Raw genomic sequence first — 17886 nt, forward strand, 5'->3', positions numbered from 1 at the left:
TCTGTCAGGTTGGATGGGGAGCGTCGCTGCACAGCTATTTTCAGGTCTCTCCAGAGATGTTCAATCAGGTTCAAGTCTGGGTTCTGGCTGGGCCACTCATGGATGTTCAGAGACATGTCCCAAAGCCACTCCTGCGTTGTCTTGGCTTTGTGCTTAGGGTCGTTGTCCCGTTGCAAGGTGACTTTTGCCGCAGTCTGAGGTCCTGAGCACTCTGGAGCAGGTTTTCATCAAGAATCTTCTCTGTTCATCTTTCCCTTGATCCTGACTAGTCTCCCAGTCCCTGCTGTTGAAAAACATCCCCACAGCATGATGCTGACACCACCATGCCTCACTGTAGGGATGGTGCCAGGTTTCCTCCAGAAGTGACGCTTGGCATTCAGGCCAAAGAGTTCAAACTTGGTTTCATCTTGTTTCTCATGGTCAGAGAGTACTTTAGATGCCTTTTGGCAAACTCCAAGCGTGCTGTCATGTGCCTTTTACTGAGAAGTGGCTTCCGTCTGGCCGCTCTACCATAAAGGCCTGATTGGTGGAGTGCTGCTGAGATGGTTGTCCTTCTGGAATGCTCTCCAGAGATGAACTCTGGAGCTCTGTCAGAGGGACCATCGGGTTGTTGGTCACCTACCTGACCAAGGGCCTTCTCCCCCGATTGGTCAGTTTGGCCGGGCGGCCAGCTCTAGGAAGAGTCTTGGTGGTTCCAAACTTCTTCCATTTAAGAATGATGGAGTCCACTGTGTTCTTGGGAACCTTCAATGCTGCAGACATGTTTTGGTATCCTTCCCCAGATCTGTGCCTCAACACAATCCTGTCTCGGAGCTCTACGGACAATTCATTTGAACTCATGTCTTGGTTTTTGCTCTGACATTTACTGTCAACTGTGGGAACTTATATAGACAGGTATGTGCCTTTCCAAATAATTTCCATTCAGTTGAATTTACCACAGGTGGACTCCAATCAAGTTGTAGAAACATCTCAAGGATGATCAATGGAAACAGGATGCACCTGAGCTCAATTTCGAGCATCTTAGCAAAGGGTCTGAATACCTATGTAAATAAGGTACTTTTGTTTTTTATTGTTAAGCCCTATTTGGTAAAAGACCAAGTCCGCATTATGGGAAGAACAGCTCAAATAAGCAAAGAGAAACGACAGACCATCATTACTTTTAAGACATGAAGGTCAGTCAATACGGAAAATGTAAAGAACTTTTAAAGTTTCTTCAAGTGCAGTCGCAAAAACCACCAAACACTATGATGAAACTGGCCGTCATGAGGAACACCACAGGAAAGGAAGACCCAGAGTTACCTCTGCTGCAGAGGATAAGTTAATTAGAGTTAACTGCACCTCAGATTGCAGCCCCAAATAAATGCTTCACAGAGTTCAAGTAACAGACACATCTCAACATCAACTGTTCAGAGGATACCGCATGAATCAGGCATTCATGGTCGAATTACTGCAAAAAAAACACCACTAATGGACACCAATAAGAAGAAGAGACTTGCTTGGGCCATGAAACATGAGCAATGGACATTAGACCGGTGGAAATCTGTGCTTTGGTCTGATGAGTCCAAAATTGAGATTTTTGGTTCCAACCTCTGTGTCTTCGTGAGACGCAGAGTAGGTGAATGGATGATCTCCACATGTGTGGTTCCCACCGTGAAGCATGGAGGAGTAGTTGTGATGGTGTGAGGCTGCTTTGCTGGTGACACTGTCTGTGATTTATTTAGAATTCAAGGCACTGTCTAGTATGCTTCAAAGCCCTTTTGAGATCATCTAACAATGTTTGAGAGATGAGCGATATTGTCGGACCCGAATCAATTAGCGCATGACAAGTTAAGCAGTCCTCCAGGACTGTTTCCAGGTATGGGCGTTTAGATTTGTGTTTAGTGGACATATTCCCCACGAAGTGGAGTGGTCGTTTGACGTGATGTGCCATTTCTGTTCGAGGTGAAAGCAGATCGACTTTTCGGATTTTGAGTGGGCCTGGCTTTAACGAAGCGTTTGACCTTTTTCTTCGCAACCTTTGTATCAGAGTCTATAGACAAAGCCCGTGGGCTTGTTTCTTGATCAAGCGGGCCCTGGATAGGGTCTCGAGTGAGTGCGGGAGAAATTTGAATTTTAACGTCCTTGCTATGGGTGTTCCTGCAGACCTGGTGTCCGGTGATTCCCCATCTAGTCCTTGTGACTTTTCTTTTATCCTTTTCTCAACATTTTCTCGCTTTAGTTCTTCACTTAGTGGAACTTCTGGAGAACATTGGTCTACGTTTTGATCATCCTTCAACCCTTTGTTACCCTTGTGATCTGACACTTTTTGTGGGTTTGGTGCAGGAACGTAGCGAACAGGTCGATTGTAGCAGTAGTCGTTTTGATGGCGACGTACTTTACAGTTATTTAGACCGTGGAGGTTATTGGAATTGTGGTTTCGTGGTCATCTCTCAACTCTCCAATACCTGATAATGCACCCTCTAACTGGAGTGAGTGCTCCAGGTCAAACTTCAAAACCGAGGGGCCAGGGCTCTTAGCGTTGTGAACTTTTGATGCCTCAAAATCTGTGCTTGCAAGCTCTCTGAGTTGTAAGATAGGGAAGTCAACGTGGCTGCAGGGCCCAAGTAGGTAATGAAGGTGGGATACATGTTCGACAGAAACATGTGTTTGAATGGTAACAGCTCTACCATTCCTGTTTCAGTGAGTAGGCCAAAGTAAGCTGAACGAAGCCTATGATAGTAAGCTTGTGGGTGTTCGTTCAAGGTATTCCGCGCCAAGCGGGCGGAGAGGGTTAGCTTCCTCCTGTGGGGAACTTGGGGCCGAAAGGCCAAGAGGAGAAGCCAAGCTTTGGCTCTGTTGGTCAAGAGGTACCATATTAGTCAGTGCCAAATGGCCAAGAGGAGAAGACTGAGGGACACATGAGGGAGGCAACGTCTGAAACCTATTGTCTTCACTCCTTTGAGTGCCGGGCTCTGGTTGCTTGGTTGGGTAGTCACGCTGTAGCATGTGATCGTTCTGGAATTCCACCAGATTGTACCTAAGGGTGGTATTCTGCTGTATTGCAGAGTCCACTTGAGCGCTTAGAGTACTGATTTTGGACACGTGAGTGTCGCACTTGCTCCTTTCGGTCTCAAACTTATCTATCATGGTTTGCAGATAGAGGTCTTGAGTACGGAGCGAGAGATTCAGTGATGAGATTTCCTCCGCTTGCTTAGAAATCAATATTTCCATCTTCATCACCTGAGTTCTCTCATCATTCATTTGGTCAGCGACTTCAATGAGTTCTGCTGATTTGTCATCCAACTTAGTCATTGTGTTCATTAACTGATTGTCTTTGGTCTGCAGCATGTTGAGTAGAACATTGTTACTTTGAGTAGTGTTCAACAAAACTGCATGCATGTTATCAAGTTGAGTGCACCTGTTTGTAGATAACTCGGCAGATTTATCTAGTTTGGCGTGGACATCATCGTATTTAGTTTTGGCTAAATTGAGTTGTTCCTGCAGCATAAAATGTTGTTCCTGTAGAAGACGATTTTGTTGAAGAGTTTGTGTTTGTTCATCGTCATAAGTTTTTGCAATTACATTTAATTGTTCAGTTTTCAAACGCAGTTCCATAGCTAGCAGAATTTTTCCCTTTTCTGCATTTGTCATTGGTTTCCCGGTTCTCTCCACCTGTCCCTTTCCGTTTACCGTTACCTGCTCGTGCTTCAGCTGTGCACTGCGGTATTGGACCGATGCCAATCTCGGATGGTAAGACATTAGGCCTAGACTGGAGAGAACCTTTACAGGCCTGCGCCCGATGGTTGATTTTGGAGAGCGTTGTTGTCTTCTGTTATTCCCCTAATGGCATAATTAAGGTTGGTATCGCTGCTGAGGTCAGAGATTAATCCATTTATGGGTGGAGGTTCACTAATTAGCGGGAGAGTGGGGACTACCCCCTCTGATAGCTTGCACATTATTAGAACATTTGAAAGGAAAAATGTTTTTCAAAATTTTCCAAAGTTTGGTTTTGGAATACGTTGGAAGCTGCAAAGACGATTTTAATCTATTTATAAACATTAATGAACCCTCAGTACTGTACCAGTAATGTGGGAGTTGGACGTGAATGAATTTGCAAAGGCAAATTGAATTAATAAATGATAATGATTAATCATAACTGGATAGGCTATCTGGGAATTAAACTTTACTTAACCTGCGAAGTTGGTTCATCTACGTTACTATAGCAAAGTTTAAAATGTCTCATTTAATTGGAAGAACCTAGAAAGGTATGTTCGACAATTTAACTTATTAAATTGAATGAGACGATGATATCCAAGCAATTGGGATTGTTTGGATTATCATACAAGTAACCAGTAATTTAAATGTTAGGGTACATTCACCACTAGGTTCACTTCTCCCTAAGGCCGAAGCCACATGGGACTCCAGCTGGAGGCGGGACTTCCGTCAGTACTGGGGTTTACTGAATGTGCTTTGCAAAAGCAGATTTTACTGATTGATATATTTTAATGATAAATCAAACCTGTATAGGCTGTTTGGGAATTAAACTTTAAATTAACCTGAACCTTGTTGATCTAGGTTAATGTGAAAAGTTTAAATTGTCACATTGTAGAAAACCAATCAATTTGGATATTATTTAAAAGATCCACTTGAAAGGTAAATCTACCAAATTTCACTTGTTAGTTCAATTGAATGAGACATCGATATCCAATCAATTGATTGGCTGGATATCCTAAGTAAACCTTGTTGAACGTGATCCACGTTTGGGTGACACCTAATTCTTTTTTTTCAAGAAATGTACTGGCGATTCTTCACCACCAGGGAGTCACTGATAGCAGAAAGGTGAAATCGAATGGAAGTACAAAGGGCAGGACTTCCGTCGCGCAAGGCGGAGGAATTTCAACGTGACACAGGAAAAAGAAAAATGATGTTTTCCCATTGTTAGCTGTAGCATCTAGTGCTAAACTAATCCTACTTTATACAGAAATCTAACTTCCAAGCACAAAATAGGGTCCCCTTCACGATGGAAAGGGGGGTTTACTAGTGACGTCTCACATTAACCCATTCGGCTTAGTTTGCTAGCATTATGTTGACCGGAGCGACACGGTACATAAATACAGATACTCCTGTGGCCTACCCACAATGGTTTAGCACGGTAGGTGCACAGAACTTTGGCTCTGTCACCGAAGAGATCTCTTTCATTTCTAACATTACTGGCTCTATGCCCTTGCTCTAGAAATGTATATTGACCGACAGAAATAGTACAGTTTGGCCTAATGGACTAAATCTGGAATTTACAACTCATTGCTCTGACAGTAATGACACATGACCGGAAGCTTTTTCAAATGGAAACACACAACCAATATCTGTATACAATGCAGTCTGTTTGTACAATTAATTTTGCTCAATTGATATATATATATCATTCAAAAGCAAAGTCCAATTCTATCTTAGAATCCTCGCATGGGGCGTCATAATATGTCGTGTCTTTGGCATCATTAAAGTGAAGACTGTTATTTTATCAAATCAATTCTCTAATTATTATTACATAATTAAACTAATCACGTAAATGTAATTAACTAGGAAGTCGGGGCACCAAGGAAAATCTTAAGATTACAAAGTCATAATTTTCCTAATATAACTCATCAGATATTTTAATATCTGATCAATTAGTCTTCTAATTAATGAATTATTCTTTACCTAACGTTAGTCTCATTCCAAACATCACAAATTGTTGGTTATCTGCACGAACTCAGCCTTTACTATGAATCATCCATACACCAATTGTCTTAATAATTGATTTACTAACTAACTAAGTAATCACAGAAATGCATGAACAAACAACAGTAGATATGGTTACAAGGAAATGATAGGGGAGGTTCCCTAGTGGGCTGAGCCGATATGACGGCTTGGTGAACAAAGGGAAGTGGATGTGGACTGAGAAGGGTGGGAAAGACAAAAGGAGTCACTACACAGTTGATAATTATATTAATTGAAATGCTAATCCTTTGCACATGAACGCTCACTCATTCGGGAATAATTGCAATGAATATATATTTACGCCCAGTGTGTTGTCGTGATCTTTGTTGGAATCGTCAGTCCTTCTGTTGGAGAGTCAGTTCATCATAATCTCTCTCTCTGCTTCCCTGAAGATCAAAGTCTTTCGTGGTTAGAATGAATACTTAAGAGTACTATTCCGAAATGTTCTCATAAAATAAATGTTTCGGCAGTTGTCGGTTTTCGCATCCCAGGTTGACATAATTTCTAGCCGCAGACTAGTGATTCGTTTCTAAGATTTGCTCTTATTCTGTAGGGATTGACAGTCTCAGAGTTTAACCATTTCCAGCAGTGTAGCCAATGCTCCACGTGGTATGGTTGGGAATTCAACAACCATTACAACCTTAGCTTATACTGAGGTTTTTGTGGTGCAAACTCAACCTGTGCCCCCTCGGTGTCCATCGAGGAACGTGTGGTCGGAAGAGGATTTCCTCAGGAGGGGCTTTTATTCGTAAAGGCGTATGACGCCAGATCTTGTCTGTGCTCACGGGGGCGTGCCCATGACTTAGTTAAACTTTAAAAGGAATACAATTCTCTTTCATTAAGGGTTTAACATCACCTTACATCATTTCACAAATAGTTTCATCTTTACTCATTCATTTTATACAAGAATTAGATGCAAAGCCCATAATTGAGAAATGTACATATTCAGAGATATAGTTGTGTGTGTTTCCTGTTCTCTCTGAGGTTACAAAATGAAACACACTCGTCATACCCATCCCTTAAGTGTCCACAAACAAATCCCACCTTCTCACAAGTGAACCTTTTGTATCAAATTTCTATTTTGGGGATTTAGGAGTTCGCCATGTGAAATCCTTTGTTCTCTCTAAGTGTCTCTCTTTCTGCATGGCCAGGGGGAGAGAGTCTCCGCCCGGAATTTACGACCTGAGATAACAGAACCTGGGTGTAGGAGAGAGAGAGAGAGCGGGGGGGATGCCGCGATCTATACCCAGAAAGGGCCACGTCATGACAGCACACTTAACCAGCATGGCTACCACAGCATTCTGCAGCGATACGCCATCCCATCTGGTTTGCGCTTAGTGGGACTATCATTTGTTTTTCAACAACACAATGATCTAACACACCTCCAGGCTGTGTAAGGGCTATTTGACCAAGAAGGAGAGTGATGGAGTGCTGCATCAGATGACCTGGCCTCCACAATAACCTGAACGCAACCCAATTGAGATGGTTTGGGATGAGTTGGGCCGCAGAGTGAAGGAAAAGCAGACAACAAGTGCTCAGCATATGTGGGAACTCCGTCAAGACTGTTGGAAAAGCATTCCAGGTGAAGCTGGTTGAGAGAATGCCAAGAGTGTGCAAAGCTGTCATCAAGGCAAAGGGTGGCTACTTTGAAGATCCTCAAATATATTTAGATTTGTTTAACACTTTTCTGGTTACTACATGACTCCATATGTGTTATTTCATAGTTTTGATGTCTTCACTATTATTCTACAATGTAGAAAATAGTACAAATAAAGAAAAACCCTTGAATGAGTAGGTGTGTCCAAACTTTTGACTGGTACTGTATATATACACACTACCGTTCAAAAGTGTTGGGACCCTTAGAAATGTCCTTGTTTTTGAAAGAAAAGCAAATGTTTTGTCCATTAAAATAACATCAAATTGATCAGAAATACAGTGTAGACATTGTTAATTTTGTAAATTACTATTGTAGCTGGAAACGACAGATTTTAATGGAATATCTACATAGGTGTACAGAGGCCCATTATCAGCAACCATCACTCCTGTGTTCCAATGGCACGTTGTGTTAGCCTTTTAAAATGATTAACTTGGATTAGCTAATTGATCATTAGAAAATCATTTTACAATTATGTTAGCACAGCTGACAACTGTTCTGATTAAAGAATAATTAAAACTGGCCTTCTTTAGACTAGTTGAGCATCTGGAGCATCAGCATTTGTGGGTTCGATTACAGGCTCAAAATGGCCAGAAACAAATAACTTTCTTCTGAAACTCGTCAGTCTATTCTTGTTCTGAGAAATGAAGGCTATTCCATGCGAGAAATTGCCAAGAAACTGAAGATCTCGTACAACGCGGTGTACTCCCTTCACAGAACAGCGCAAACTGGCTCTAACCAGAATAGAAAGAGGAGTGTGAGGCCCCGGTGCACAACTGAGCAAGAGGACAAGTACATTAGAGTGTCTAGTTTGAGAACAGACACCTCACAAGTCCTCAACTGGCAGCTTCATTAAATAGTACCCGCAAAACACCAGTCTCAACGTCAACAGTGAAGAGGCGACTCCGGGATGCTGGCGTGTTATTTTAAATGGACAAAAAAAGGCTTTTCTTTCAAAAACAAGGACATTTCTCAGTGACCCCAAACTTTTGAATAGTAGTATATATATATGCTTGTGTGAACAAGAAGCTGGTTCACGTTTTTTGCATGCATGAGTAGCCCTGTGTGTTACATTCATGTTTGAATGTGTTTTTTTGTTTGTGCAAGTAATTGTGTTTTGGTATAAGTAATTGCAAGATTGTATTTATGAACGCAGTTGATATTTGTGTGTGCGTATTTATGGCTGGTTATTATTGTCTGTGGGGGCTGTGGGGTTAGCACGCTGGCCTTTGCTATTTCTGACTGGGAATGTGGAGTCTATTTTCAAGGTTGTCATGGAAACCATTGTATTTGCAGTGGCAGTGATTGGTGCTGCCAGGCGAGCAAGAATCTGCTATTTCTGTCATGAGTCAACACCTGACACACACACACACACACGCGCGCATGTACAAATGTGCACACACATGCACAAAGGCACACTCATGTGCATGTACACGCATGCACACACGCACAGACACACACAATCACACACACACAATTTATCTTCCTCACACATCTTTCTAGAACAGCCTTATTTTTTTTAAATCTCTCTCTCCATCTTCTCTTCCAACAGTATTAGAAATGGCCATAAACCCTGTGTCACTACTGTGAAACCGTATCTCTGCAGCATAGTGCTGCTGGTGTGGTGAGAGGACACAGTGTCTGTGTCTGTGCTCTGGTCCAGCATGGCTTGTTTTGTGTTTAGAGTGATGACATGATGAAAGTAGTTCAACAGGAAGAGAGACGGGTGCAACCATCATCAGATGATTAGATCACATAATTATGTTAGCATCGGGTTATTATGACAATGCAGAACATTATGATGCATTTCCATTCTGTTGTCATCAGAGGATACAATGCTGAGCATTATCTGGCCTTTCAAGTATTCCCATATGAAATGTAAAAGTAATATCAATGTATTTCAATATGATCCGACCTTTGCTGGCAATAGACTGGTGTCATCAGTGCCATGATTGTACCAGCCAGAGTACAAATTCAAATTTAGGGGAGTTGAAAACTGGGGTGCGAATTACATAAATGCTAATGTGCATGAATGAGCATCTGCATCCTTTAAACGCAAATGAAAAGCACTTAGAACCCAGCAGCAGCTGTAGACTCATAGCATTGAGAAATATTGCCTGGCAGGGTCTCCATTTCATTGTCTCCCATAGACAGTGGAGTGGAGATGATCTGGCAGTGCAATGAGAGGGAGTGTTTATGAAAACGTCCATCAGCCACTGTCTTCCTCATTTCAGCGAAGATCACCGTGGCAACTTGAGACTAATGCTGCTGTGTTATCCCAGTATGATGGTCTGGATGGAATGGGTGCTGATGCCTTAACTGAGGACCTGAGCTAATTAATGCCTCTTTGTCTCAGTAAAAACCATCATGTGAGAGGAATCAGAGATTTTTATTGGTAGATTCTGTACAACATTTAACTTTTTTCCTTTCTGGCTTCTGACTTGTTTATTGATTGGTTTAACAAATAAATGTATATGTTCTTGTGTGCTGGTCTCCTGTTAACCTTGCTCTCTCCATTAGGAAAGTTATTTGGGATGGCTCATCTCTACTTCCATTAGCTTGCAAGAAAGCGTAGATTTGCTCAAATGTGAAGAAATGTTGGATGAAAGACAAGGCGAAGACAACTGTAATTTGAGGATTTAACAGACAGAAACCTGTGCACAAGTGAGAGTGGTGTGATACTCAGAAGAGTTTGCAACAATCTGTCCCTCCAAGGCCAGGAAGCTTGTTAAATATCATCCTATCACTGTTCGTTCTCCAAGTCCCTGGGCACTGGTCAAAAGATTAATCAAGGTTGTTGTCGAGACTACTTGGGTCAGTGTGAATCGTATATATTAGCCATATCTACCATTTGAAACCACCAGTGTCTAAATGTACAGACCTGGGGGGGGGGGGGGGTCATTGGACTTGGGGGGAGTACCAGGTTCTACTTTATGGTGATCTTCACACTGATTCCTTTTCCCTCTGTAATTATTGAAACATTTCTTCACAAGACAGGTTGAGTAAATGTTTTTGGGGCATGTGGGTATGTTCCATAGAGGTGTGTTTGAATGGGATTGATAAACCATGAGAGAGGTGACACAACAAAAGGTCACCTGGAGGTCAAGATGTCAAAGACTCTGGGCTAAGTTTTTTGTGTATTGGAGCGTTTATGAAAAAAAACATATTTTTCTTTTGTCCCGAGAAACAAAACAAAAACCCAACATCTAAATAAGCCATGCTGTTTTTCTCTATTTATCTCCATTAATTTAACATTTAACCCTCTGTTTGCAAAATAAAAATGATAGCCAAACTTCAGGGGCACTAAGACCCAGCAGAGAGAGTGGCTCTGGTCCTATGCCTATGCCTCTGCCTTCCTCTCCATCTCTGCAGTCACTCTGTGTGAGTGTGCAAGAGAGAGGGAGAGAGTGAGTTTATATGTGTGTGAGTGTGCGGTTTACATTAGCAAGTGGAGGGAGACAACATTTGCTCCTTTTCTTTTTTCTCTCTCTCTCATCCCCTTAAATCTATCACTGTCAACACAGCTACCCTCATCCGGAAAATAACCAAAAGACGAGGCAAAGGCAGAGGAGGAAAAGAGGAGCAGGCTGATAAAGAAGGGGAGTGCCATAGCAGCAGTCAGCACCATACACAACGCATGCGGCTGACTGATGTCTATCCTGCATCCCAGCACTGGGAGCTAACCAACCAGCTTTATATCCTTAAAGAGCAGGACAGACAGCAGGCTACATCATCACAAAACCTGCCCTGATCCAGGTACACTGTGGGTTTCTGTCTCTCTCTCTGTCTCTCTCTCCATCCCTCTCTCTCTTTATTTGTAGTTCTATCTTCCTCCTCTAATCCTCCTTGAATGTAGAATATATTATGTGATCAAGTCTTGATACTGTAACATGGTGTTGTAATGTTGGGCATGGGTTGGTCCCTTTAGACTGGGAATGTAATAGATGTGTTGTCCCAACATGCACTGTATGCACTTGCAGAGTACACAGCATTGCTTTTCTTCCATACTCTGGGGCTCTTTTTTCTCAACAATATCACATACAGTTTAGGCCTATGTGCTATAGGTCTGGTCTTGATATGTGCTGTAGGTCTGGTCTTGATATGTGCTAGCAGACCTACAGCACATATCAAGACCAGACCTATAGCACATAGGCCTAAACTGTATGTGATATTGTTGAGAAAAAAGAGCCCCAGAGTATGGAAGAAAAGCAATTATCATTGTATTGGAGTGGGGGATGAGGAGGATGGGAAGGAAGAGGATAAAGAGGAGGCGGAAGAAGAAGGGAAAGGGGCAGGAATACATAGGATAGAGTGTCATTCTAAAGACACCTTTTTCCAGTGCTGTGTACTCTGCAAATGCATACAGTGCATTATGGGACAGCTGAAAAACATAGTCATGAGATACTGTGTCAGGAAGTACGACTGTGCTAAATGGATACAATCAGAATTATTAGGCTACAACTCAACATAACCACAGACTTAGAAGACAACCAGAATAACAAGAATATCAAATTCATAAATCAAATCAAAGTGTATTGGTCGGTTTTAGTAGCAGGTTTCATAGCTGAGGGCTGTGGGTGTGGCCAAAGTTGACAGGTGTGCTTGAGTTGAGTCTGTCACTCAACAGTCAAAGTGGGGGGATTGCACAATGAGGGACTTCAATTAAGTCCACCGGGCTATGGCCCGTGACGTGAACGGGCTAAAGCGGTGAGGGAGGAACGCCCTTCTCAAATCTAACAGTAATCTGTGCTGCTCTGTTATGTTGTCAACAAGGCAGGCAGCACGCTGCATCATTCAGAAACATTTTCAATTAAGTATATGTTTTAAAATTCTAACAAATTTTCATTGGGAAAGCAGATAAAGCTTTGTTATCAAAGCAATCACCCTTGCATGTGAAAACACAGAATCCTATTAATTAGTCCACGTGCTTAACCTAGGCCTACATCACTTTTATTTTGAGCCAACTTCGCCGTCGGCCCACCTGACTCAAGCCCGGGAGGCAGCCCGGTTCCAAAATGAATGCAATCAACGCTAACCCGGTTCAACCGGGGCAGGCCTGGGGCATTAATCAAATAAAAATAGTGCACTTTTCTGACAATGGAAGACTCTAATGCACCATCATATGTTGCTGTATAAATCGATTGGGACTCCCACTGGGAGGTTTATTTGGGGAAAATAGTGTTTATAAAACACTACAGGTACATTGTAGCTTGACACTAAACAGGAGCCATAAAGCCAAGGGTGTGGTTTACTCTCTTATTCAATCTCAAAATGTTGCATAGTGGTTCAATTTACACAATACACAGAGATTGTCTTCAACATGTTGAAAACACATTGCAAAATGTCCTCTCCTTTCATCAGAAATTAATTAGGAATTAGTCCCTTCAAACACTGGTTTTGGATTAATGTATTGCCTTTGGATTAGTTTCTCACAGATTTGAGTTGATAAGAATTTTACAAACTGTCACCCTAATGAATTAATCTTAAAATGATACTGGTTGCCATAGAGCTCTGACAGAGTTTGTGTTAGGATTATCTCATAAAACCACGTCCATCGGCACAAAAACAGTTACATTGTTCTATTGTCCTGTGTCAGCCATTGTGAATTGCATTAGCTAATGTCCTTCATTCTACTTCTCTCTGTTCCTAGGAGAAGGCCTGCATTTCTGAGGAGGTTATTAAGGGAGGTTGAGCATTCCCAGGATGACCCAGGCTCACAGGCCCCTTTTACAGAGCTGCTGCTATCTGACCTCCTCCCAGACTGGGCCTCTGGTTCCTGGCCCTGCTCCCTGGCTGTGAAGGATGGGTGATGGGCCTGTGATTGACACCCTCTGTCTACCTTGTCCCGCCATCCGATGGAGCCGTTGTGGAACTCCTCCCTCCCCTTCTCACAGCCCATGCCCAACACCTCAGCCTCTGAGTCACCTGAGAGCGGGGCTTTGTCCCAGTCACTAGCACTGCTCGCCATGCTGCTCATGGACCTGCTGGCCGTGGTGGGCAACGGGGCCGTAATGGCTGTGATCGCCAAGGCCCCACAGCTCCGTAAGTTTGCCTTTGTCTTCCACCTGTGCCTGGTGGACCTACTGGCAGCCCTGGTGCTGATGCCCCTGGGCATGCTCTCAGGCAGGGCCTTCTTTGGCGAAGCCCTGTGCCGGAGCTACCTCTTCCTCAGTGTGTGCCTGGTCACCGCCGCCATCCTCTCCATCTCAGCCATCAACGTGGAGCGCTACTACTACATCATCCACCCCATGCGCTACGAGGTGAAGATGACCCTGGGCCTGGTGGCCTCAGTCCTGGTGGGGATATGGGTCAAAGCCCTGGCCATGTCCGCCCTGCCACTGCTGGCCTGGGCCTTACAGGGCGGGAGGACTCCTTTTCTGGAGGGTGTTGGAGTTGGGGGAGGGGGTGAGGGTGTCCCCTCACCCCCAGCTCAGAGTCACAGGCGCTGCTCCTTGCACTGGACGGGGGGTGGGTCGAACCGCATGGCCTTCATGGTCCTGTTCACGTTGGTGTACTTTCTGTGCCCGCTGCTGGTCATCCTGGTGGTGTACTGCAGCATGTTCAAGGTGGCGCGTGTTGCGGCAATGCATCATGGGCCTCTGCCCACCTGGATGGACACGCCCCGCCGCCGGCGCTCCGAGTCGCTCAGCAGCCGCTCCACCATGGTGACCAGCTCAGGAACGGGCACGGGGACAGGGTTGGGGCGCGACACCCCTCACCGCACATTCGGAGGGGGCAAGGCGGCAGCAGTTTTAGCAGCAGTGGGAGGACAGTTCCTGTGCTGCTGGTTGCCCTACTTCTCCTTCCATCTGTACTCAGCTCTGGCCTCTAGCCCTCCAGCCACGCTGGCCCCCCTGGAGGAGGTGGTCACCTGGATCGGCTACTTCTGCTTCACCTCCAACCCTTTCTTCTACGGTTGTCTGAACCGGCAGATCCGCGAGGAGCTTGGCAAGCATGTGCCTTGCCTGTTCCGCCGGGCAACAGAAGAGGAGGACCGACTGCCCAGCCGTGAGGGATCCATAGAGGAGAATTTCCTGCAGTTCCTCCAGGGCACTGGCTGCAACCTGGATCCCCAGGACTCCCACAGCACCTCCAGCCCCAAGGGAGAGGCCTGCCGGCCTCTGGCCCAGCCCCCTCAACCCATTCCCATCGACTTCCGCATCCCAGGACAGATTGCAGAGGAGACCTCAGAATTCCTTGAGCATCACCAGATTAAAAACAACCATATCCTATCAGACAGTTAGGTTTTGTATTTATTTGATGTAAAAACCAACACAAAAAGTTACTCGGATAACAATTACCACAGTAACATAACCACACTCTGGTTTACGTCACAGAGTATTACTATACAATGTTTTGATATTTTCTTTTTGATTATATTATTCTTAAAACTCAAAAGTTGTGCAATGGGAAATTGACAGAGATTTTTGTGGAGTCTGTATTGTCCTGAATCACTTTTTGCAGCTTCACTTTCCATTCTGTAAATGCTGTAATGCTATGGAATTTATCTTCTTTGAGTAATGTTCCCATTGGAATCATTTGCTGGGAAAGGGTCGTGGCATTTTTGGGAGAAAGACAAAATGGCACAACTGTAGCTGCAGAGAACAGGCTAATATTGCCAGTCATGCCGATATTGGTGTTGTTTGTTAGAATGAGTTTTAAAGATGTAATTCTTTACATACTTTTTTTTTCACAACGCATTGATAGGGCCAGCATGTTATTAATACAGATATCTCGGTAACACTTTATTTGGATAGTCGATTTGTAGCTCTACAGACTATATACAGACTATCAGTAACATTTAAAGTAGCTATCTACTAACCCTAACTCTTATCCTAACCCTAAACTTAACCCTTATTCTACACCTAATCCTAACCGTATCCTTAGCAAGCAGTTGCTTATCAACAGATAGTTTGTTGATAGTATGACCAGACTATCCAAATAAAGTGTGACCATTATCTCTTTTGAGGATTTCCTTTTGGATTTCAAACCAAACAAGCCCTTGAGCAAAGAGGCTATAGATGACTTTCCTTCTATTAGCATACCTTAAACCATATCAGGTCCTATGACTTTCAGAAGACATCCACAAATAATGTATCTAATATTTAATACTGGTAGATCAATTACTTTGTGAAGAACCGATTTATGACAGCTTATTTATGTAAGCTGCAGAACAAAGACACCAATGTTGGAGTGCAGGAAGTCATGTTTGAAAAGATGACGTTTTCCTGATCCCTTTACCTCTGTAAAATATCATGATATGGATGTATAGTAGACAGTGAGTGAGTGGTCACTATGTCTCTACGATAAAGATAAGTTGTGCCTTTTATAGATGATGACAGAGCTACTGTACCGTAATTGTGCCCTGGTTCTGATGATGATGTAGGTAGGGTATGAAGTAAGAAGTACCATGGATCAGCCACCTGTTGTTGATAGGTAAACCTCTGGGCAGATACCCCCTCTCTCTGGTGCTTTTCCTTAACACATCATCTGTGTTTTCCCATAAGCAGACCAGGTTTGTTGTGACCACAGTTAGGATGTAGGCAATCTTTTCTTTACTTCTCCTAAACTACTTCTGGTCTGTCAGAAAAGTACATTTATTTATCATCTATCTACCGTTTAGATAGTACAGTACCCCTCAAATTGACATGGGAAGGTGTTCAGTACATTGGCAGATGTTCAGTTAAGGCAGGAGTATTTTTCTTAACTGATGCACTACGTTACATTTCTATACAATTCGATTTTGACAGTTGTCGTTCTACAAATGTAGCTGTGTTTTATGTTTGATTAAAAAAACTAATAGTGAGTTCAACTTAAGCATTTAATTATTGCAAATTATTGATTATTATTAGCTATTATTGATTACTGTATCTTTTGTGATTAATTAACAAAAGACAATGGTGTATTCAAATGGTATACAGTAACTGTCTTTTCAGTGTGTGTTGTTTAGCTGTGGAGCAACAGGTTGGAGAATATAATAAACCTAATTATATTTAACAGTCCTGCTCCTCAGAGTTCTCTACCTCAGATACAAGATTGATTTCATTTGAAGGTCAGCACACAATGTACCGATAGAAAAGATATTGTGTAAGTCATGCCACATATTTTTTACTCTATGCTCCTTGGGTTGCTTTCCTTCTGCAGCTGAACAAGGACAGACTGACAAAAGCTGTCCTGATATGGCTTTGTCTGAGAGGCTTGATATGACGCTGCTTTACGTCTGCTCTCTCTGGTGTCACATTGTGAGGGAATTTAGAGTCGTTTGAGTTGTCCAGAACAGTACTGGACACTTTGAGGTATCATCAGCCCTGTGAAACCATAGATGGTTAACGCAAGAGTACAAAATTAAAAAATGTCTTTCTGGCTTCTGACTAATTTATAGATTGTTTTAACAAATAAATGTATGACATCTTTATATTTTGTACTTTATGTTTGAATGTGTGCAGGTCTACTGTTAACCTCATCTCTATTTCCATTAGATTGTTAGGAATCATAGATCTATGTGACGAAATGCTGGATGAAAGACAAGATGAAGATGACTGTAATTTTAGAGGATTTAACAGACAAGTGAGAGTGGTGTGATACTTAGAAGAGCTCGCAACAATCTGCCCCTCCAAGGCCAGGAAGCTTATTAAATACCATCCTATCTCTGTTTGTTCTCCAAGTTCCTGGGCACTGGTCTAAACAATGATCAAGGTTGCTGTTGAGACTACTTGGGTCAGTGTGAATTGTATATTAGCCATCTCTGTCATTTGGTGGTCACCTGCAGTACCGGGATTTACTTTATGGCAACTCCTAACCTCAGAGAGGTCACTAAGGGGCTGAGTTCAGACTTAAAGTGAGCCCTTGAATGTAGTTCTTAACAAGCTGCTGGGTGGAGGGATACTTGGATCTCTCTGTTCCACCCACTCGCTCATCTTTTTCTATAATGTATATGGTTGGTGCCCCTCATTGCTTTGATATACCATTGAAAGAGGGGGAGATATGCAGTTAAAATACTCTAACCCCGGGGCTACATTTCAACTTCAAAGCCAGTAATCTGACCTTCAGGTAAAAGAAAACAGAAAAACAGTCACAAAGGGCACGATGGATACGTTCACATTTCACTCATTATATTTTGAGAGTGATGGATAGACAGTGTGGAGGACAGGGTTTACCAGCTTAGGACAAATAGATACTGTTGAAATAATCAGCAGTAACACAATTTACAGTGTAGGAAAGAATATATTATTCTTTAGTTGCAATTAACACTAGAGTGAACGCATCAAATAAAGAGTAGAGTGAACTTCAACAGATAAATCTGATTCTGTTGAAGAAGTGTAATACTATGCATGAGATGCCCTGTAGTTTTTTTACCACTGTCTTGCTGCTGTGTGAACATACTACATTTATGTTGAAAGGCCTTGCATCACACCTCATCCTCAGCAAAGGGCCTCAGTCAACCCACCCCCAGCTTCTCCAGGCTCTGCCATTCCCATGGCAACATATAACCACTG

At 42.9% G+C, this 17886-nt stretch overlaps 1 protein-coding gene across 1 annotated transcript; it reads left to right on the plus strand.

Moving 5' to 3' along the window:
• The first annotated feature begins 10777 nt into the window (after positions 1 to 10777).
• Positions 10778 to 16805, plus strand: LOC139559543 (G-protein coupled receptor 61-like). Its single transcript, XM_071375636.1, has 2 exons — positions 10778 to 11146; positions 13041 to 16805. Exon 2 carries the CDS (start codon positions 13246 to 13248, stop codon positions 14632 to 14634), a length of 1389 nt encoding a protein of 462 aa, XP_071231737.1. The 5' UTR covers positions 10778 to 11146; positions 13041 to 13245; the 3' UTR covers positions 14635 to 16805.
• The last annotated feature ends 1081 nt before the right edge of the window (positions 16806 to 17886 follow it).

The sequence above is a fragment of the Salvelinus alpinus genome, chromosome 2, assembly GCF_045679555.1.
Source record: "Salvelinus alpinus chromosome 2, SLU_Salpinus.1, whole genome shotgun sequence".
Classification (NCBI taxonomy): Eukaryota; Metazoa; Chordata; class Actinopteri; order Salmoniformes; family Salmonidae; genus Salvelinus; species Salvelinus alpinus.